General features: G+C 32.9%; 1 protein-coding gene across 1 annotated transcript; it reads left to right on the top strand.

The window, feature by feature from the left end:
* Positions 1 to 1,225: 1,225 nt before the first annotated feature.
* On the top strand, positions 1,226 to 15,102 carry LOC143245659 (monocarboxylate transporter 12-B-like). The gene is made up of 4 exons (XM_076492008.1): positions 1,226 to 2,145; positions 10,551 to 10,694; positions 10,982 to 11,806; positions 14,448 to 15,102. The coding sequence occupies exons 1-4, from the start codon at positions 1,299 to 1,301 to the stop codon at positions 14,612 to 14,614; spliced, it is 1,983 nt and encodes a 660-aa protein (XP_076348123.1). The 5' UTR covers positions 1,226 to 1,298; the 3' UTR covers positions 14,615 to 15,102.
* The last annotated feature ends 9,315 nt before the right edge of the window (positions 15,103 to 24,417 follow it).

Raw genomic sequence — 24,417 nt, 5'->3', positions numbered from 1 at the left:
GGGATTAAATACCTTTGTGAACACAACAAATAGTGTAGTGTGTCCTTTATATAAAACTAACCAACCACCAACACAACAAATAGTGTAGTGTGTCCTTTATATAAAACTAACCAACCACCAACACAACAAATAGTGTAGTGTGTCCTTTATATAAAACTAACCAACCACCAACACAACAAATAGTGTAGTGTGTCCTTACTATAAAACTAACCAACCACCAACACAACAAATAGTGTAGTGTGTCCTTTATATAAAACTAACCAACCACCAACACAACAAATAGTGTAGTGTGTCCTTTCTATAAAACTAACCAACCACCAACACAACAAATAGTGTAGTGTGTCCTTTATATAAAACTAACCAACCACCAACACAACAAATAGTGTAGTGTGTCCTTTATATAAAACTAACCAACCACCAACACAACAAATAGTGTAGTGTGTCCTTTCTATAAAACTAACCAACCACCATATCCGTTAAACCAGGATATGAATTGTTTTAGCTCACAAAATGTAATATCAATTTAAAATATCTGGATTGTATGACAGTGTTTGTTTCTCAATATAAAATATATGGATATCTGTAGCTCAGATGTTGTAATGGTGTTTGTTCTTCAATATTAAATATCTCGTGTAATAGTGGTAGTTTTTTAATATAAAATGTCTGAAAGGTTTCGGCTAACAAGGTGTGATGGTGTTAGTTTCTGGAAATGACAACAACAACTTTCTTAGATTTTACTAGGTTACCAGGTTCATTATTCAATGTGTTTCATTAACTTGTGATAGCCAGTAAATGATATAATCTGTGTCATATTCTGAGATTTAGTTACAGCAAAAGGTTTGATGATATGTGTTTATAACTGGTGATTTGTTTGCAAAGCCACACTGGGCTACCTGCTGTATACACTGCAGAAAGTCGAACCACGGATTTGGGTGTACTAAGTATGTAGACTTACCTCTGTCCTACCGAGGGACGTTTAACAAAATGTTTGCTTATTATATAATTTACTATATAATACTGATATCTTGTGTTAAGTGTAATTATTTGTAACATATTTCGTTATCTTGAAAAAGACATGCTCACCATAAAAATAACTCAGTTTTTTTTCATTGCAACATGTTTCCCGGTGTATTGATAACGTATAGCTAAATAAATATTTTATAATTATTTGAAGATATCCAACATGGAAGATGACAGAGAAACACGATATGAGGTCTTGATCTGGAGTTTGTCTTTCTGAAGATGAACATTGTGAACACTGTGGTATTCTCCTCAGTTAGAATTAAAATAGTCTACAGATGGAAGGAAAACTAAAGAACCTTCCATCCGTCTTGTCGAATAACGATTCTAAAGGACTGGCAGAATATGGAGAGAATCCATCCTTCAGTTACAGTGTTAACAACGAACTAGACCAGACGCAAAGCCGAATTGATTTAGAATTCTGTGACGTCAATAAACCCGGCGCATCCTTAGCTGCGCATACTTGCAGGAGTGACGTACGGTATGCTTGTTCTTCCACTGCTGATTTCTTGAGAGTAGCACACCTGAAACATGCACTTTTTTACATAGGAGAAAGCCAGGAGCCCAGTATCTGTAATGAAGACTTATATGACGTCAGTGGTTATTTTCCTACTGAGTTACACGACAGGAAGAGTACACTCATGTCTTGTAACGATGAGATATCGTGTGACAGACAGATCGACATACGCCAGACGAGAAGGCTCTCTAGGATCAATGCTGGGTCGAGTCCAAATTGTACACAATTTTATGACATGGTTCGAGATGAGGCACATCAGGATATTACAAGGTCAACCCATCCAGAGGTCCGAGATACGGGAGATACCTCCAGTAAAGAGTCATCACCTGACCATCAGCCTCTGAGGCTAGATGTGGAAACAGATGACTGCATCACCAGTAAAGAAGCAAGTGTTCTGAGCGAAGAAACACGTGGACCACTAATTCCTCCAGACGGGGGCTATGGCTGGGTCGTGGTGTTTAGTGGATTTGTGGTCGCTCTTTTGTCCTCTGGCTTCATGAGATCTACTGGCCTTATATATGTAGCTACCTTGGAAACCTTCCCGGATTCAACTTCGAGGACAGTTAGTTGGGTTCCAGGTGTACTAGCCATCCTGACTTTTGGGATGTGTAAGTAAAACTATTTAGTACGTGGTATTTATGAAATGTTTTTATACAACAGTTATTCATGGGTGAGACACTGAATCTTTTCGGTTATGTGGTTTAAAAAAAGATGAATTATAATTGTTTAAAACATGTCAGTTTATATTGTACAAACGTTTGGACCTTTCTGTGAAGCAGTTTAACAGACAAAACTTGTGGGGGAACAAACAAAATAAATACTTCCTCGATACAAACAGTTTATGCTTGGAAGTGGTTGTCTTAGTTAAAATACGTTTCACAACTAATTAAATCATTACAATAGTGGGATTCAGGCATTCGAAAAGCAAAAGAAGGGAGTACATTAAAGTAACACTAGGTTGTAATGAGCGATAACACAGTATGTTCTAAGGATACTAAACAGGTCTGAAAGAACACAGTATGTTCTAAGGATACTAAACAGGTCTGAAAGAACACAGTATGTTCTAAGGATACTAAACAGGTCTGAAAGAACACAGTATGTTCTAATGATACCAAACAGGTCTGAAAGAACACAGTATGTTCTAATGATATTACGCATTCTAACAGAATAAAGATTGTTGTAGCGACATCAGGTCATAGCGTGAGAAACGATATTATGGAAACATAATGTTAGTTTATGATTATGATTAAATATTTTATTTAATGACGGTACAAACCTTTCTTAGGTAATAATCTAATGATTCTTAAAATGTTTGTAATTTAAAAATAGTGATGTTCATGTTAGGTATAAAAACAAACATTTTTAATGGTAAAAATATTAGAAATTACTACATTTTTTCAGTTGTGACAAAGTTAACAGGTCTCAGTTCAAATTAATTAAAACTGTACAACAAACAAAGATTATTACACAAAGGATAGCTACAATCACTGTTTTATACAGTATTAGAGAAAACAGACACGTTACAGGTCTTTGCAGTGTAGGTGTAGAAAGAATGTAGACATGAAGAAATCAATAGCTCATGTTTCAATTGACACACTCAGAGTCGTTGTGTGCGGTCGTGACGTTGTTTTCTGAATCAGAAAATTAATGAGCTGAAATAATACTGAAAAAATTGAAACTAGAGAAATAATATAAAACTGGAATGATACAAACTAGAGAGAAGAAGCAGGACTTTAACACTAGAGAAATGCACTGGGGCTGAGACTATATAAAATGAAGAAACAGACTAAGTCTGAAATTATATAAATTTGAGGAAAAAAAAAGAACTTTGAAAACTAGAAACTAGAAAGAATAAATTGAACTGGGAATATAGAAACTAGAGACAAGAAACAGAACTTTAGAAACAACAGAGGGGAAATGGAAGTTAGAATATATAAACTAGAGACAAGAAACAGAACTTTAGAAGCTACTGAGGGGAAATGGAAGTTAGAATATAGAAACTAGAGAAAAGAAACAGAACTTTAGAAGGTACAGAGGGGAAATGGAAGTTAGAATATAGAAACTAAAGAAAAGAAACAGAACTTTTGAAGGTACAGAGGGGAAATGAAAGTTAGAATATAGAAACTAAAGAAAAGAAACGCGACTTTAGAAGCTACAGAGGGGAAATGGAAGTTAGAATATAGAAACTAAAGACAATAAACAGAACTTTAGAAGCAACAAAAGGGAAATGGAAGTTAAAATATAGAAACTAAAGAAAAGAAACACGACTTTAGAAGCTACAGAGGGGAAATGGAAGTTAGAATATAGAAACTAGAGACAATAAACAGAACTTTAGAAGCAACAAAAGGGAAATGGAAGTTAGAATATAGAAACTAAAAAAAAGAAACACGACTTTAGAAGCTACAGAGGGGAAATGGAAGTTAGAATATAGAAACTAGAGAAAAGAAACAGAACTTTAGAAACAACAGAGGGGAAATGGAAGTTAGAATATATAAACTAGAGACAAGAAACAGAACTTTAGAAGCTACTGAGGGGAAATGGAAGTTAGAATATAGAAACTAGAAAAAAGAAACAGAACTTTAGAAGGTACAGAGGGGAAATGGAAGTTAGAATATAGAAACTAAAGAAAAGAAACACGACTTTAGAAGCTACAGAGGGGAAATGGAAGTTATAATATAGAAACTAGAGACAATAAACAGAACTTTAGAAGCAAACAAAAGGAAATGGAAGTTAGAATATAGAAACCAAAGAAAAGAAACACGACTTTAGAAGCTACAGAGGAAATGGGTTAGAATATAGAAACTAGAGAAAGAAACACGACTTTAGAAGCTGCAAAAGGGAAATGGAAGTTAAAATATAGAAACTAAAGAAAAGAAACACGACTTTAGAAGCTACAGAGGGGAAATGGAAGTTAGAATATAGAAACTAGAGACAATAAACAGAACTTTAGAAGCAACAAAAGGAAATGGAAGTTAGAATATAGAAACCAAAGAAAAGAAACACGACTTTAGAAGCTACAGAGGAAAATGGAAGTTAGAATATAGAAACTAGAGAAAAGAAACACGACTTTAGAAGCTAAAAGGAAATGGAAGTTAAAATATAGAAACTAAAGAAAAGAAACACGACTTTAGAAGCTACAAAAGGGAAATGGAAGTTAGAACACAGAAACTAAAGAAAAGAAACACGACTTTAGAAGCTACAAAAGGGAAATGGAAGTTAGAATACAGAAACTAAAGAAAAGAAACGCGACTTTAGAAGCTACAGAGGGGAAATGGAAGTTAGAATATAGAAACTAGAGACAATAAACAGAACTTTAGAAGCAACAAAAGGGAAATGGAAGTTAGAATATAGAAACTAAAGAAAAGAAACACGACTTTAGAAGCTACAGAGGGAAAATGGAAGTTAGAATATAGAAACTAGAGAAAAGAAACACGACTTTAGAAGCTACAAAAGGGAAATGGAAGTTAAAATATAGAAACTAAAGAAAAGAAACACGACTTTAGAAGCTACAAAAGGGAAATGGAAGTTAGAATATAGAAACTAAAGAAAAGAAACACGACTTTAGAAGCTACAGAGGGGAAATGGAAGTTAGAATATAGAAACTAGAGACAATAAACAGAACTTTAGAAGCTACAAAAGGGAAATGGAAGTTAGAATATAGAAACTAAAGAAAAGAAACACGACTTTAGAAGCTCAGAGGGGAAATGGAAGTTAGAATATAGAAACTAGAGAAAAGAAACACGACTTTAGAAGCTGCAAAAGGGAAATGGAAGTTAAAATATAGAAACTAAAGAAAAGAAACACGACTTTAGAAGCTACAAAAGGGAAATGGAAGTTAGAATACAAAAACTAAAGAAAAGAAACACGACTTTAGAAGCTACAGAGGGGAAATGGAAGTTAGAATATAGAAACTAGAGACAATAAACAGAACTTTAGAAGCTACAAAAGGGAAATGGAAGTTAGAATATAGAAACTAAAGAAAAGAAACACGACTTTAGAAGCTACAAAAGGGAAATGGAAGTTAGAATATAGAAACTAGAGAAAATAAACAGAACTTTAGAAGCTACAAAAGGGAAATGGAAGTTAGAATATAGAAACTAAAGAAAAGAAACACGACTTTAGAAGCTACAGAGGGGAAATGGAAGTTAGAATATAGAAACTAGAGACAATAAACAGAACTTTAGAAGCAACAAAAGGGAAATGGAAGTTAGAATATAGAAACTAGAGGAAAGAAATAGAACTTTAGAAACAACAGAGGGGAAATGGAAGTTAGAATATATAAACTAGAGACAAGAAACAGAACTTTAGAAGCTACTGAGGGAAATGGAAGTTAGAATATAGAAACCAGAGAAAAGAAACAGAACTTTAGAAGGCACAGAGGGAAATGGAAGTTAGAATATAGAAACCAAAGAAAAGAAACAGAACTTTTGAAGATACAGAGGGGAAATGGAAGTTAGAATATAGAAACTAAAGAAAAGAAACACGACTTTAGAAGCTACAGAGGGGAAATGGAAGTTAGAATATAGAAACTAAAAAAAAGAAACACGACTTTAGAAGCTACAGAGGGGAAATGGAAGTTAGAATATAGAAACTAGAGAAAAGAAACACTACTTTAGAAGCTGCAAAAGGGAAATGGAAGTTAAAATATAGAAACTAAAGAAAAGAAACTCGACTTTAGAAGCTACAGAGGGAAAATGGAAGTTAGAATATAGAAACTAAAGAAAAGAAACACGACTTTAGAAGCTACAGAGGGAAAATGGAAGTTAGAATATAGAAACTAGAGACAATAAACAGAACTTTAGAAGCTACAAAAGGGAAATGGAAGTTAGAATATAGAAACTAAAGAAAAGAAACACGACTTTAGAAGCTACAGAGGGAAAATGGAAGTTAGAATATAGAAACTAGAGACAATAAACAGAACTTTAGAAGCTACAAAAGGGAAATGGAAGTTAGAATATAGAAACTAAAGAAAAGAAACACGACTTTAGAAGCTACAAAAGGAAATGGAAGTTAGAATATAGAAACTAAAGAAAAGAAACACGACTTTAGAAGCTACAGAGGGGAAATGGAAGTTAGAATATAGAAACCAAAGAAAAGAAACACGACTTTAGAAGCTACAGAGGGAAATGGAAGTTAGAATATAGAAACTAGAGAAAATAAACAGAACTTTAGAAGCTACAAAAGGGAAATGGAAGTTAGAATATAGAAACTAAAGAAAAGAAACACGACTTTAGAAGCTACAGAGGGGAAATGGAACTTAGAATATAGAAACTAGAGAAAAGAAACACGACTTTAGAAGCTGCAAAAGGGAAATGGAAGTAAAATATAGAAACCAAAGAAAAGAAACACGACATTAGAAGCTACAGAGGGAAAATGGAAGTTAGAATATAGAAACCAAAGAAAAGAAACACGACTTTAGAAGCTACAGAGGGAAAATGGAAGTTAGAATATAGAAACCAGAGACAAAAAACAGAACTTTAGAAGCTACAAAAGGGAAATGGAAGTTAGAATATAGAAACTAAAGAAAAGAAACACGACTTTAGAAGCTACAAAAGGGAAATGGAAGTTAGAATATAGAAACCAAAGAAAAAAACACGACTTTAGAAGCCACAGAGGGAAATGGAAGTTAGAATATAGAAACCAAAGAAAAGAAACACGACTTTAGAAGCCACAGAGGGAAATGGAAGTTAGAATATAGAAACTAGAGACAATAAACAGAACTTTAGAAGCCGCAAAAGGAAATGGAAGTTAGAATATAGAAACCAAAGAAAAGAAACAGACTTTAGAAGCTACAAAAAGGAAATGGAAGTTAGAATATAGAAACCAGAGAAAATAAACAGATCTTAGAAGCTACAAAAGGAAATGGAAGTTAGAATATAGAAACCAAAGAAAAGAAACACGACTTTAGAAGCTACAGAGGGGAAATGGAACTTAGAATATAGAAACTAGAGAAAAGAAACACGACTTTAGAAGCTACAAAAGGGAAATGGAAGTTAGAATATAGAAACTAAAGAAAAGAAACACGACTGTAGAAGCTACAGAGGGGAAATGGAAGTTAGAATACAGAAACTAGAGAAAAGAAACAGAACTTTAGAAACAACAGAGGGGAAATGGAAGTTAGAATATAGAAACTAAAGAAAAGAAACACGACTTTAGAAGCTACAGAGGGGAAATGGAAGTTAGAATATAGAAACTAGAGACAATAAACAGAACTTTAGAAGCTACAAAAGGGAAATGGAAGTTAGAATATAGAAACTAAAGAAAAGAAACACGACTTTAGAAGCTACAGAGGGAAATGGAAGTTAGAATATAGAAACTAGAAAAAGAAACACGACTTTAGAAGCTACAAAAGGAAAATGGAAGTTAGAATATAGAAACTAAAGAAAAGAAACACGACTGTAGAAGCTACTGAGGGAAATGGAAGTTAGAATATAGAAACTAAAACAAAAGAAACAGAACTTTAGAAGCTACAAAAGGGAAATGGAAGTTAGAATATAGAAACTAGAGACAATAAACAGAACTTTAGAAGCTACAAAAGGGAAATGGAAGTTAGAATATAGAAACTAAAGAAAAGAAACACGACTTTAGAAGCTACAAAAGGGAAATGGAAGTTAGAATATAGAAACTAGAGAAAATAAACAGAACTTTAGAAGCTACAAAAGGGAAATGGAAGTTAGAATATAGAAACTAAAGAAAATAAACACGACTTTAGAAGCTACAAAGAGGAAATGGAAGTTAGAATATAGAAACTAGAGAAAAGAAACACGACTTTAGAAGCTGCAAAAGGGAAATGGAAGTTAAAATATAGAAACTAAAGAAAAGAAACACGACTTTAGAAGCTACAGAGGGAAAATGGAAGTTAGAATATAGAAACTAAAGAAAAGAAACACGACTTTAGAAGCTACAGAGGGAAAATGGAAGTTAGAATATAGAAACTAGAGACAATAAACAGAACTTTAGAAGCTACAAAAGGGAAATGGAAGTTAGAATATAGAAACCAGAGACAATAAACAGAACTTTAGAAGCTACAAAAGGGAAATGGAAGTTATAATATAGAAACTAAAGAAAAGAAACACGACTTTAGAAGCTACAGAGGGGAAATGGAAGTTAGAATATAGAAACTAGAGACAATAAACAGAACTTTAGAAGCTACAAAAGGGAAATGGAAGTTAGAATATAGAAACTAAAGAAAAGAAACTCGACTTTAGAAGCTACAAAAGGGAAATGGAAGTTAGAATATAGAAACTAAAGAAAAGAAACACGACTTTAGAAGCTACAGAGGGGAAATGGAAGTTAGAATATAAAAACTAGAGACAATAAACAGAACTTTAGAAGCTACAAAAGGGAAATGGAAGTTAGAATATAGAAACTAAAGAAAAGAAACGCGACTTTAGAAGCTACAGAGGAGAAATGGAAGTTAGAATATAGAAACTAAAGAAAAGAAACAGAACTTTAGAAGCTACTGAGGGGAAATGGAAGTTAGAATATAGAAACTAAAGAAAAGAAACAGAACTTTAGAAGCTACAAAAGGGAAATGGAAGTTAGAATATAGAAACTAAAGAAAAGAAACACGACTGTAGAAGCTACTGAGGGGAAATGGAAGTTAGAATATAGAAACTAAAGCAAAGAAACAGAACTTTAGAAGGTACAAAAGGGAAATGGAAGTTAGAATATAGAAACTAGAGACAATAAACAGAACTTTAGAAGCTACAAAAGGGAAATGGAAGTTAGAATATAGAAACTAGAGACAATAAACAGAACTTTAGAAGCTACAGAGGGGAAATGGAAGTTAGAATATAGAAACTAGAGACAATAAACAGAACTTTAGAAGGTACAAAAGGGAAATGGAAGTTAAAATATAGAAACTAGAGACAAGAAACAGAACTTTAGAAGCTACAAAGGGGAAATGGAAGTTAGAATATAGAAATTGGAGAGAAAAAACAGAACTTTAAGAGAAGTCAAAATAAATATTTAATTTTCAATTGTATTTGAATTCTATAATTGTGAAATGTTCAATTGTATTGTGAACATGACGAAGAAGGTCAAAACGTTGTTCTTTATTAGTGCTTTCTCTACTCATTCCACCCGTTTTTTAAATGTATGATTTTCAATTTTATTTGTTTTATATACTTGCAATTTAATATAAGAATCCAATATACATTTGAGTGGGCTAGTGAACTACATAGTTTACAATGAATCACTTACACTCGTCATTAGAATGTTATTGAAGTGTACAGTTTGAATTCATTATATTTTTTAATGTTAGCTTTATCGTACATTCATCTACTATCGACATTGTACAAGAAAGTTTATTTATACGTTCGTCTTGGCACAACTAGCAAGGTACTTCTGTTTCAACGCCATTTGTAAAGTTAAGCCTACAATACAATAGACTAGCGAAGACAGACTGAAAAATCGATAAGTAATTTCTCGTTATAATGTCGAATGAACTTCGAGTTATTTTCAACATATATTTTGAAATAACCAGCCCAACAAACTTACAACATAATAATGAGTCTGCAATAGGAAAATGTTAAGTTGCAGACGTGCTATCTCCTAGGCGTGACATGGTCAAGCGTATTAAGGCGTGCGACTCGTAATCTGAGGGTCGCGGGTTCGCATCCCCGTCGCGTCAAACGTGCTCGCCCTCTCAGTCTTAGGAGCGTTATAATGTGGGGTCAATCCAACTATTCGTTGGTAAAAGAGTAGCCCAAGAGTTGGCGGCGGGTGGTGATGACTAGCTGTTTTCCCTCTAGTCTTATACTGCTAAATTAGGGATGGCTAGCGCAGATAGCCCTCGAGTAGCTTTTCACGAAATTCAAACAAACAAACAATCTCCTGTCTGTTGGCAAAATATGACATTTTCGTAAAAAGAGCTGTAAAAGTTCAAAGAAATAACTTTTCTTTATACAAATATATTATAAGGATTCTAAAGATAAGTACGAGTTTATATTCACTATTTTAGGTGTTTTATCTCTAATACTAATCATGAGTAACTGAACTTTTCTTACAGCCCCATTGAGCAGCGTCCTCTCTCAGCGTAAGGGTTGTCGGTTCGTAACGATTGTTGGTGCCCTCATGGGGTCGGTGGGTTTATTCTTGAGTTACTTTGCTCCGAATGTTACTTACTTAATTTTCACGGCTGGTGTTCTGCTAGGTGAGTTTCTTATTAACAATAAATAATAAATGTTAATGTTTTAGGAGTGTAACATAGTCATTCCAATTTAACTTGGAAATTGTGTTTGTTTAATATAATCAATTTTGGATATTCTTTAAGTGAAGGATTTAGTAAATAACCCATTTGTGGATTGATTGTTTATTTTTAGAACTAAAACAAAATTGCTCTATCGAACCTTACCAGTCTTGGGAAGTTGATATTATTCTAACGAAATTTACTAGATGTGATTGAGTTTAACAACACTTGCTGTTTTCCTTGTTTGGCAGGAATAGGGTCAGCTTTCTCCATGACGGCAAGTATTATTATCGTGGGTCATTATTTCGTCAAGCGAAGAGCTTTGGCTCAGTCCATTTCGCTTAGTGGCGCTAGTGTCGGTGTCTTCGTCCTTCCTTCTTTGATCAAAGCGTGTTTGGAAGAATTCGAACTGAGAGGGACCTACTTGATACTGAGCAGCATGGTCCTTCACAACTGCATCAGCGGATTACTCTTCAGGCCTGTAGAATGGTACGCCAGACCTGTTGCAGGCCACAATGATGACGTCAAACCCTTAAATAACAAACCAAAATACTCCGCCATAAACACTTCAAACAAAGTCTCTGGAGGAAAATACCAATCTTTCATTAGGATTTTTGACCTACATTTTTTAAAAGATCCTGTGTTTCTCTGCATATGCCTGGCCTATACGTTTACAAGTATGGCAGTCCCCATGCTTTCTTCTATCCCACCTCATGCAGATGAAGTTGGGATATCCAAAACTGACGTCAACACCTTATTGTTACTCACAGCGTTTGGAGACTTGATTGGTCGGATTTTCTTCGGCTGGGTAGCAGACAAGGATCTTGTCCCGAGACGTTATTGGTACACGTTAAATATAACCATAGGAGGCGCTGCGGTACTGGCCATCACCTTAGCTCACGACTTCTTTACGCATGCAGTTTGTGGAGTAGTGTATGGGATTGGTTCAGGAGCTTGGTATTGTCTGACACCAGTTCTCCTAGCGGATTATCATGGGAATGAAAAACTAGGCCCTACTATCTCTTTGGCTCGACTCTTCCAAGGTGGTAGTAACTTATTAGTGCCTCTTATAGCAGGTCAGTAAATCTCTCCAAACGTGTAATGTTGCATTTCTCTTAATTATCATATCAGTGGTTAATAACAAATTAGTTATATGTTACTTTCTCTAAAGATCTCTATAAAGAAACGTTACTGTACTGGAAATCAGTTCTGCCTAGATACTTCTTCATACAAGAGACAAACAACAACATAGTGTATTGAAAAGCTGTACAGACAATTCTTTATAAAGAAACATTACTTAACTTCAACACAGTACACTCCTAATAGCTCTTCATAAAAAAAACGCTACTTCAAAACAGTGCTGTTCGAACAATTCTTTATGAAGAAACTTCACTTCAAAACAGTACAGTCCAGAAAGTTATTCACAAAAAAAACAACACTACTCAAAGCAGTGCTGTCCAGACAGTTCTTTATAAAGATATATTACTTCAAAACAGTACAGTCCAAACAGTTCTTTACATAAAAAATTACTTCAAAACAGTGCTGTCCAGACAGTTCTTTATAAACAAACATTACTTTAAAACAGTACAGTACAGACAGTTCTTTATAAAGAAACATAACTTCAAAACAGTGCTGTCCAGACAGTTCTGTATAAAGAAACATAACTTCAAAGCAGTACTGTCCAGACAGTTCTTTATAAAGAAACATAACTTCAAAACAGTGCTGTCCTGACAGTTCTGTATAAAGAAACATAACTTCAAAGCAATGCTGCCCAGACAGTTCTGTATAAAGAAACATAACTTCAAAGCAGTACTGTCCGGACAATTCTGTATAAAGAAACATAACCTCAAAGCAGTACTGTCCGGACAGTTCTGTATAAAGAAACATAACTTCAAAACAGTGCTGTCCAGACAGTTCTGTATAAAGAAACATAACCTCAAAGCAGTACTGTCCGGACAGTTCTGTATAAAGAAACATAACTTCAAAACAGTGCTGTCCAGACAGTTCTGTATAAAGAAACATAACCTCAAAGCAGTACTGTCCAGAGAGTTCTGTATAAAAAAACATAACCTCAAAGCAGTACTGTCCGGACAGTTCTGTATAAAGAAACATAACTTCAAAACAGTGCTGTCCAGACAGTTCTGTATAAAGAAACATAACCTCAAAGCAGTACTGTCCAGAGAGTTCTGTATAAAGAAACATAACCTCAAAGCAGTACTGTCCAGAGAGTTCTGTATAAAGAAACATAACCTCAAAGCAGTACTGTCCAGAGAGTTCTGTATAAAGAAACATAACCTCAAAGCAGTACTGTCCGGACAGTTCTGTATAAAAAAACATAACCTCAAAGCAGTACTGTCCAGAGAGTTCTTTATAAAGAAACATAACTTCAAAACAGTGCTGTCCAGACAGTTCTGTATAAAGAAACATAACTTCAAAGCAATGCTGCCCAGACAGTTCTGTATAAAGAAACATAACTTCAAAGCAGTACTGTCCGGACAATTCTGTATAAAGAAACATAACCTCAAAGCAGTACTGTCCAGAGAGTTCTGTATAAAGAAACATAACCTCAAAGCAGTACTGTCCAGAGAGTTCTGTATAAAGAAACATAACCTCAAAGCAGTACTGTCCAGAGAGTTCTGTATAAAGAAACATAACCTCAAAGCAGTACTGTCCAGAGAGTTCTGTATAAAGAAACATAACCTCAAAGCAGTACTGTCCAGAGAGTTCTGTATAAAGAAACATAACCTCAAAGCAGTACTGTCCAGAGAGTTCTGTATAAAGAAACATAACCTCAAAGCAGTACTGTCCAGAGAGTTCTGTATAAAGAAACATAACCTCAAAGCAGTACTGTCCGGACAGTTCTGTATAAAAAAACATAACCTCAAAGCAGTACTGTCCAGAGAGTTCTTTATAAAGAAACATAACTTCAAAACAGTGCTGTCCAGACAGTTCTGTATAAAGAAACATAACTTCAAAGCAATGCTGCCCAGACAGTTCTGTATAAAGAAACATAACCTCAAAGCAGTACTGTCCAGAGAGTTCTGTATAAAGAAACATAACCTCAAAGCAGTACTGTCCAGAGAGTTCTGTATAAAGAAACATAACCTCAAAGCAGTACTGTCCAGAGAGTTCTGTATAAAGAAACATAACCTCAAAGCAGTACTGTCCAGAGAGTTCTGTATAAAGAAACATAACCTCAAAGCAGTACTGTCCGGACAGTTCTGTATAAAGAAACATAGCCTCAAAGCAGTACTGTCCAGACAGTTCTGTATAAAGAAATACAACCTCAAAGCAGTACTGTCCAGACAGTTCTGTATAAAGAAACATAGCCTCAAAGCAGTACTGTCCAGACAGTTCTGTATAAAGAAACATAACCTCAAAGCAGTACTGTCCAGACAGTTCTGTATAAAGAAACATAGCCTCAAAGCAGTACTGTCCAGAGAGTTCTGTATAAAGAAACATAACCTCAAAGCAGTACTGTCGAGAAAATAATTTAAAACTTGTCATTCTTATCATAGACCTTGATCGTGAAGAAAAGAGATAATTACTGGTAGCCTGAATGATATTACCTTGAATGTTAGTAATCGTAAAACCATGTTATGGAAATATGAGGGCAAGTGTATCTGTTTAGTAAACGTCTTATAATACATTTTTTTTCTATTTGTCAAGATAAAGATGTTATGGCGTCGTGTATTTTGACTGTTTTTCAACTGACAGGTAATCTCTATCATTATACCGGGGAATATTTGGCAGTTTTCGCCTTCTTCGGATCGACCATGCTTTGTGGTGCACTCGTCACGTTGTTGTTACCACTAGCTGTGAGATATGATGAAAGGTGCGACAAGGGCGACATCTTGAAAAGAAGAGAAAAGAATTCACTTTAATAACTAAGTTTTCCATGTATAATTATCCCATGTTTACCATTTACAGAAATAGCAGGGTTTGCATAGTGTGTCTAGGTTTAGGGTTGATTATAATATATTATTTCGTAGTAAATGGAACTTTGCTTCAAGATTATAAAATGCTTAAATGTCTTAGTGCTTATTTTTGTATGAGGAAAGTTATAAACCAGTTAATGAACATTTCTTGAAAGGTAACACGATTTGTAATTAGAGGCTAAATGTAGAACTTAACGTTTCGCCTCCAATCTGTACAAGTAAAACAAATTTACCCTTTGATGTATTTAAAAATCAAGTTAGTTGTACAAAAGTTTCAGGCACGTTTCTCAAGAAATGCAAAATTTAATTATTTCAATTTGTTGTCCCAAAACTATAATGTACAATTATTTTATGTTTTTATATATTTTGACAAATTTAACTTATGTGTCAATAAGAAACTGATAAAACGGCGACTCTTTCTATTTACTTCAACTGTTGTCACCTCCTCTTATTCTGCGATTTCTCTAAAATTACATATAACTTTTTGTGTGTGTGTTTGTTTGTTTGTTTTTCTTATCAGTTTTCTAATTATGTATCTCAAGACGGCTGGTATGTGTATTAACATATTTATCCAAAATAAAGCAGAGAACAACGTTTCGACCTTCTCAAGTCATCTTCAGGTTAAATATTGATATAATTTGTTGTTTCATATTCCTCGGAAGGTTTTAACTTAATTAAAATAACTACTGATATTCAAGCTTCCAAAAGGTTAATTGTGCATAGTTTAATCTTATTTGCGTTAATAGTACTAAAGTTTCTACATTCTTAAAATAATTTACATAATGTATAAACAAAATTTCACGAAGTTATTTAAATAAAAATCTTATGTTAAGACTACCGGAAAGACATTAGTTTATTTTTTAAAATTTATACAAGGTATGGTTTTTACCCTAATGGTCGATGCCCTTGACTTAAGTTATTGCGCAGATAATGTGTTAATTAAGTGTTACTGAAGTGGTATATTCATCACACTGTCCATTCCAACTGTTCTCTGAAAGGATTAGTGAGAAAAATATTCATGTCGGGACCAATATTTCCTGTTTAAGGTTTTATACTGAATATTTATTGACGACTCGAGCCTGTTCTTAGTGGCGTAAGATGATGATGAAACAAATTTCCTAACTGGTAAATAAAATATTTAATGTCATTAAATGGTAATTACGATATAAAGATATTTTTCATGTGAAATAAGATATAATAAATTCATCAGTCTGCAGTTTGCTGAACATAATCTAACTAAGATTTTGTATGGAAATGTAAATTGTTTCTAAATGAATATTTTGCTCCAAGCTGGAAAGTTTTATACTAAACACTAATTTGGAAAAAATTCGGACCAAATGATGATAAGATGTAGATATTAAATTTATACTCAACCAATATTTAAGATAATAATATTGGTAGTAAAATATTAGGATAGTAAGTAAGAAATGTTGAAAAGTTGCATCTGGATGTTAAATTATATTTTAACTTTATGAATATATTTTCTTAGATATTAAATATTTCTTTTGTGTGCGTAATGATATAATATAAATAACTACGTGAAGTGGATATGACTGATTGCTTGTTTGTTGGGCCTAAATGGATTATTTATTATACGTGAGAAAAGTGTGTATAGTGCGAAGTGTTTGTTTTCTGTACTGTGTAAAAATACTTCTGGTGTCTGTATTATCTTGTTTAAACGATAAGCCTAGAATGTTGTATGACAATAAATAAATGTTAACATACGTGTTCTTAAATTTGATTTCGCACACATGACCAAAAGGCGCTGAGATGACATCACAACAAAGTCACAAGAGTCTTGTCATATAACAAATAACAGAAAGATGGTTAACCAGCGAAACAACTATAACATTTATTGTAAAACAAATAACACAAGTATGGTTAACTAGTGAAATAAACATAACATATATTGTATAACAAATAATGGAAACATGGCTAATCGTTGAAAGAAACATAACACATGTTGTATAACAAATAACAAAAACATGGTTAACAGGTCAAACAAACATAACTTACATTGCAAAACAAAGAACATAAACATGGTTAACTGGTGAAACAAACATAACCTCTAATAACGAATAACAGAAGCATTATTTCTGTCCTGTACAACACTAGTGTGTATTGTGTACAGAAGTATTTCTGTTCTGTACAACACTAGTGTGTATTGTGTACAGCAGTATTTCTGTTCTGTACAACACTAGTGTGTATTATGTACGGCAGTATTTCTGTTCTGTACAACACTACTGTATTATGTACGGCAGTATTTCTGTTCTGTACAACACTAGTGTGTATTGTATATACAGCAGTATTCTGTTCTGTACAACACTACTGTGTATTGTGTACAGCATTTCTGTTCTGTACAACACTAGTGTGTATTGTGTACAGCAGTATTTCTGTTCTGTACAACACTAGTGTGTATTATGTACAGCAGTATTTCTGTTCTGTACAACACTAGTGTTATTATGTACAGCAGTATTTCTGTTCTGTACAACACTACTGTGTATTGTATGTACAGAGTATTTTCTGTCCTGTACAACACTAGTGTGTTTATGTACGGCAGTATTTCTGTTCTGTATAACACTACTGTGTATTGTGTACAGAAGTATTTCTGTTCTGTACAACACTAGTGTTGTATTGTGTACAGAAGTATTTCTGTTCTGTACAACACTAGTGTGTATTATGTACGGCAGTATTTCTGTTCTGTACAACCTACTGTGTATTGTGTACAGAAGTATTTCTGTTCTGTACAACACTAGTGTGTATTGTGTACAGAAGTATTTCTGTTCTGTACAACACTAGTGTGTATTGTGTACAGAAGTATTTCTGTTCTGTACAACACTACTGTGGTTGTGTACAGAAGTATTTCTGTCCCTGTACAACACTAGTGTATTATTATGTACGGCAGTATTTCTGTTCTGTACAACACTACTGTGTATTGTGTACAGAAGTATTTCTGTTCTGTACAACACTACTGTGTATTGTGTACAGAAGTATTTCTGTTCTGTACAACACTAGTGTGTATTGTGTACAGAAGTATTTCTGTTCTGTACAACACTAGTGTGTATTGTGTACAGAAGTATTTCTGTTCTGTACAACACTAGTGTGTATTATGTACGGCAGTATTTCTGTTCTGTACAACACTACTGTGTATTGTGTACAGAAGTATTTCTGTTCTGTACAACACTAGTGTGTATTGTGTACAGAAGTATTTCTGTTCTGTACAACACTACTGTGCATTGTGTACAGAAGTATTTCTGTTCTGTACAACACTAGTGTGTATTATGTACGGCAGTATTTCTATTCTGTACAACACTAGTGTGTATTATGTACGGCAGTATTTCTGTTCTGTACAACACTAGCGTGTATTATGTACATAACTTCAATTGTATAACAAATAACACAAAAACATATAAAACAAACATAACATATATTGTATAACAAAAAACATGGTTACTTGATTAAAAACTAAATACTGACAAAGAAATACTTAACAACGTGAACAACATCGCATGTCTTCAACTTTTGTCAAAGCTATTGTGTTGCTCCACCTACTGGAGAAAAGCGAATTAGCAAATTTCAAGCTTTTTTTTATTATCAAGGAAACGATAAACTTTATCGTCTTAACCGAACTGCTGAAACTGCTGTTTATTGAACTACTTTTATCTAATTACACACTAAATAAATTAGAATAAAATAGGTAAATGAAATATAACTGAAGCACTAAATAAATTAGAATAAAATAAGTTACTTTATCAACACTGTTGACCTGAATTTATTTTAATTTACTAACAAAATATAACTGAAGCACTAAATAAAATAGTGACGATGATTTCATAGTTAAAATATGGTGACCATTAAATTTCATGTCGTGAAAAGGTAGTAACTTAGACGAACAGCTTGAAGTGAAAATTCAATACAAATGCGAGTAGACTAGTCAGCTAAAAGTGAACAGTGAATCAACCTCTTTACGATCATTAGAAGAGTGCTATTTAAGTGTTTAACTTGAGTGGTATATTTAGTTTATTGTTAACAGTCATATATTTAGTTACACGACTAACAACTCGTAACATTGTACAAGTGAATTTATTTTTACGCAGCACAACTAACGAGGTATTTCTCTTTTTACGCTATTTTTATGTTTAAGCCCATAATTTACAAAAGTAAATTATGTTTGTTTGTTTTGAAAAAATTGTTTGTTTTGAATTTCGCGCAAAGCTACTCAAGAGCTATCTGCGCTAGCCGTTCCTAATTTAGCAGTGTAAGACTAGAGGGAAGGCAGCTAGTCATCACCACCCACCACTAACTCTTGAGCTACTCTTTTACCAACGAATAGTGGGATTGACCGTCACATTATAACGTCCCCACGGCTGAAAGGGCTATAATGTTTTGGTGCGACCGGGATTCGAACCCGCGACCCTCGGATTACGATTCGAACACCTTAACATGCTCGGGCATGCCGGGTCATCATCTACTGAAAGTAGACTGAAGAAATGTTAATTAAGAAATAAACTAATTTGTTGTTACTATCAAATGGACTTCGAATTATTTTGTACAATTATCTTAAAATAACCAGCTCAACGGAATAATAAATTTACAAAATAGTGAGTCTGCAATAAGAAACAAAATATGAATAGCTTTGGATGTACTATCTTGTAACGATGTTACCCGACATCTGTTGACAAAATTCCACACTTCATGGAAACAGTTCTAAAATTATAATAACTATCTTCATTATAATGCAGATTCTAAACACAAGTACGAGTTTGTATTCACTATTTTAGGTGTTTTATCTCTAACACTAAACATGAGTAACTGAACTTTTCTTACAGCCCCATTGAACAGCGTCCTCTCTCAGTGCAAGGGTTGTCGGTTCGTAATGATTGTTGGTGCCCTCACGAGGTCAGTGGGCTTAAACTTGAGTTACTTTGCTAATTGTGTTTGTTTAATGTAATTAATTTTAGTAACCTTTAAATGAAACATTTAGTAAACAGTCCATTTGTGGATTTGTACTGAAAAGTAGTGCTGTCCAGAGAGTTTTTTGTAAAGAAATATTTATTGTGATGGCAAACAGTAAATATGTTGGATTTATAAAACATGATATAATAATATTATTATTTATAATTAAAAATCCTTTTTAAGCTGTGACTGCCAACTCTTTTCGGATATAAAATACCTTCATTTGTGATACATTTATTTGATATTTTCTGAACTATTAAGGTTAAATGTTATGGTTTAATATAATTTCTGACTTGCCACACGTTTTAATTATCATGAAATGACTTACCATAACAAACTAGAAATAACGTATTTTACTAACGCGTCTGTGTGTTATATTACAACATTTTTCTAATTTCAGACATCTAAATTCTATTCATCTTTTATTCTACAGACTTCAAGGAAGGATTGTTTAATTGGAAACGTGACAACATCTGTATTTCATAACAATCAAAGTTCAACAACGCCATCTTAGTTTGGACATTTTAAACAGTATTAACGTAAGTTAGAAGTCTGTACAAGATAACAGATTTTATAATTAACACGTAAACAAATCTGTAATTTTACTCCCAAACCACAAAGTTTTAACGGTATACTATGTTTTGTACTTCAAGTAAGATCATAAAAATAGTAAGTGTTGCTATGTCATGTAGTTTCTATAATAATGAAGTGAATGATTAAACAGAAGTCTTTAGTTTATCATATTTAATTGTACAAGATGACTTATTACCAGGTTATAAAACACAAGGTAAAACATTCAACTTTAATGTTAGGTTGTTGTATGTTATCTGGTTTTAAATAATTATGTTATGGTGAAAAATACATCTTTTTTCAGGACAATAGTTGTAAAATTATCTGATGCACATTGAAAACAGAAGCGAAAACTGTACTGCAGTATAGTTTTAATGTGTTAAATATGTACTAAATCATCAAAATCGCAATCACATGTAATATAATAATGTAACGGTTTCATTCAGTATTATGAAAAAGCAAAAAAACAACAGTTATGACAAAATTTATTGTTGCGACATATAATTGTAAAATTATTATAAAGTAACTAATTGGTAATACACTATGGTATAATAGGTGTCTTATTGAAATAATGATTTCTCCTATAAATTTTTTGTGTATATAATTAATTGTCCTAAATGTTAATGAGGTAATTACCCTAAGATGAACTCATCGTCCTATTAAACTACCCATTTATAGAAACACAACTCAACCAAGCAGCACGAGCCTTAACAACAATACTTACCCAATAACACCAATCGCTTTTGTCACTTAAAGATATAAATGAAAATATAGAAGTTTATTAACACTGTGTTCCTACAGACCTTTAACAACACTAATCATCCCGTACCTGTTTACAATCTTGCTCCTAAGACATGCACCCAGCAACAATCAGTTGCAAACTCTCTTTGTTAACCTGAAGTTGACCTAAAAAGGTCGATACTGTGTTCTGTACTTTATTTTATTTGAAGTTTTAATATCCATATCAGCCGTGTTTAGAATACACTGAGTAGCACTGTCTGCCTAAAGAACCTAAATAACAGCATCAGTCTCTAATGTTGCGCCATCTGGTGTTAAGTCGTGAAACTACGACACTTACCCATATACTCCACACCTAGGAACACTCGAACATGATGCAACATGACATCTCCTAGCAACGCGCTCTCTGTCAGCAGACAACTTTCACTAGTGAAGCTCATATAGGCAAAACGACTTCCATCTGTCACGTGTACTTCTAACCAGTACAGTCGTCTTTAAACGTCAGTTTGGTATCACGCTACTTACAACGGTTATAAATGTTAGTTTCATATTACTAGAGATATAAAAGTTAGTTTGAAATTACATTACTTACTACAGTTATACATATTAGTATGATAGTACCTTCTTACAAGGGTTATAAATGTCAGTTTGATATTACCCTACATATAAGGATTATAAATGTTAGTTTGATATTACCCTACTTAAAAGGATTATAAATGTTAGTTTGATATTACCCTACTTAAAGGGTTATAAATGTTAGTTTGATATTACCCTACTTAAAGGGTTATAAATGTTAGTTTGATATTATCCTACATGCAAGGGTTTGATATTACTCTACTTACAAGGGTAATAAATGTTAGTTTGATAATACCTACTTGCAAGAGTATAAATATTAGTTTAATATTACTCTACTTACAAGGGTAATAAATGCTGGTGTGATATTATCCTACTTACTAAAGTTATAAATAATAGTGTGATATTATCCTACTTACTAAAGTTATAAATAATAGTGTGATATCACCCTACCTATAAGAATTATAAATGTTAGTTTAATATTACTCTACTTACAAGGGTTATAAATGTTAGTTTGATATTACCCAACTTATAAGGATTATAAATGTTAGTTTGATATTACCCAACTTATAAGGATTATAAATGTTAGTTTGATATTACCCAACTTATAAGGATTATAAATGTTAATTTGATATTACCCAACTTATAAGGATTATAAATGTTTGTTTGATATTACCCAACTTATAAGATTATAAATGTTAGTTTGATATTACCCAACTTATAAGGATTATAAATGTTAGTTTGATATTACCCTACTTAAAGGGTTATAAATGTTAGTTTGATATTATCCTACATGCAAGGGTTTGATATTACTCTACTTACAAGGGTAATAAATGTTAGTTTGATAATACCTACTTGCAAGAGTATAAATATTAGTTTAATATTACTCTACTTACAAGGGTAATAAATGCTGGTGTGATATTATCCTACTTACTAAAGTTATAAATAATAGTGTGATATCACCCTACCTATAAGAATTATAAATGTTAGTTTGATATTACCCAACTTATAAGGATTATAAATGTTAATTTGATATTACCCAACTTATAAGGATTATAAATGTTAGTTTGATATTACCCAACTTATAAGGATTATAAATGTTAGTTTGATATTACCCAACTTATAAGGATTATAAATGTTAATTTGATATTACCCAACTTATAAGGATTATAAATGTTAGTTTGATATTACCCAACTTATAAGGATTATAAATGTTAGTTTGATATTACCCAACTTATAAGGATTATAAATGTTAGTTTGATATTACCCTACTTAAAGGGTTATAAATGTTAGTTTGATATTACCCAACATGCAAGGGTTTGATATTACCCAACTTACAAGGATTATAAATGTTAGTTTGATATTACCCACTTATAAGGATTATAAATATTAGTTTGATATTACCCAACTTATAAGGGTTATAAATGCTGGTTTGATATTATCCAACTTATAAAGTTATAAATGTTAGTGTGATATCACCCTACCTATAAGAATTATAAATGTTAGTTTGATATTACCCAACTTATAAGGATTATAAATGTTAGTTTGATATTACCCAACTTATAAGGATTATAAATGTTAGTTTGATATTACCCAACTTATAAGGATTATAAATGTTAGTTTGATATTACCCAACTTATAAGGATTATAAATGTTAATTTGATATTACCCAACTTATAAGGATTATAAATGTTTGTTTGATATTACCCAACTTATAAGGATTATAAATGTTAGTGTGATATTAACCTACTTATAAGGATTATAAATGTTAGTGTGATATTAACCTACTTATAAGGATTATAAATGTTAGTGTGATATTACCCAACTTATAAGGATTATAAATGTTAGTTTGATATTAACCTACTTATAAGGATTATAAATGTTAGTGTGATATTAACCTACTTATAAGGATTATAAATGTTAGTGTGATATTACCAAACTTATAAGGATTATAAATGTTAGTTTGATATTACCCAACTTATAAGGATTATAAATGTTTGTTTGATATTAACCTACTTATAAGGATTATAAATGTTAGTGTGATACTAACCTACTTACTAAAGTTATAATATAAAATGTTTATTGTAGAAACTAGAGAGTTATTATTAATTTCTTACAAAATGTAGAAATATACGATTTGTTATTAGTCGCTTCACCAATATCAGAATTGTTATTATAATGGTGGAAATATTTATCACACCACACAATTTGGTCATGTGTTTCTAACTAATGTAGGTGTAGTTACTGCTTTATGGATGACACAATAGTGTTAAATCATATCACTGTCAGCTTTGCAGGTCCTAGCTATAAACGGAGGTTCTAGCTTAGGGTTAATTTATAAGTCTATTGACAGAATGCACATCGGAGAAGATATCATGACCTGTGGTTACTAGTTAACTCTACGAAAATATAAAAGCAGATATTCTATTCTCAAGACGGCTGGTATGGGTATTAGCACTTTAATCTGAAGAGTCGAGTCTCGCTGAGTGGGTATTTGGGTATTGATGTTAAATACCCAGGAGGATCAGGTACATTAGACCTCTTTAAAATAAAGAACACACCACTAACCTAACATCTAAATTCCACTCCCCCTACAATCCCGTACCTGGTTACACTCTCGTTCCTAAGACGTGCAACGGTCAGGTGCAAACTCTCTCTTTGTTAACTTGAAGATGACCTAGGAAGGTCGAAACGTTGTTCTCTCCATGTCAATAAATGTGTTAATACCCATACCAGCCTTCTTCAGAACAGATTTTTACTTCAAATGGGTTTCTCGTCATCACGTGGAAGCAGTCATTGTTTTTAAGCAGATGTCCATACAGATTGGTGGCAGGATCAAGTTTAAGCAGTGACTGTGACTCGCTGGTAAAAAACGAGAGAGACTGACTTTGGAAGCTGCAGAAGAAAGCTTT

This window comes from Tachypleus tridentatus, chromosome 2, assembly GCF_004210375.1.
Source record: "Tachypleus tridentatus isolate NWPU-2018 chromosome 2, ASM421037v1, whole genome shotgun sequence".
Taxonomy (NCBI): domain Eukaryota; kingdom Metazoa; phylum Arthropoda; class Merostomata; order Xiphosura; family Limulidae; genus Tachypleus; species Tachypleus tridentatus.
The sequence above is the reverse complement of the archived record's forward strand: the minus strand, read 5'-3'. Positions and strand labels throughout refer to the sequence as shown.

What these genes read in the sequence shown, in the direction of transcription:
- LOC143245659 (XM_076492008.1), top strand. Translation starts at nt 1,299, where the DNA reads ATGGAAGGAAAACTAAAGAACCTTCCATCCGTCTTGTCGAATAACGAT. An exon ending in CATCCTGACTTTTGGGATGT is followed by an intron (nt 2,146 to 10,550) that starts GTAAGTAAAACT and finishes CTTTTCTTACAG; the next exon opens with CCCCATTGAGCAGCGTCCTC. An exon ending in ATTAGTGCCTCTTATAGCAG is followed by an intron (nt 11,807 to 14,447) that starts GTCAGTAAATCT and finishes TTCAACTGACAG; the next exon opens with GTAATCTCTATCATTATACC.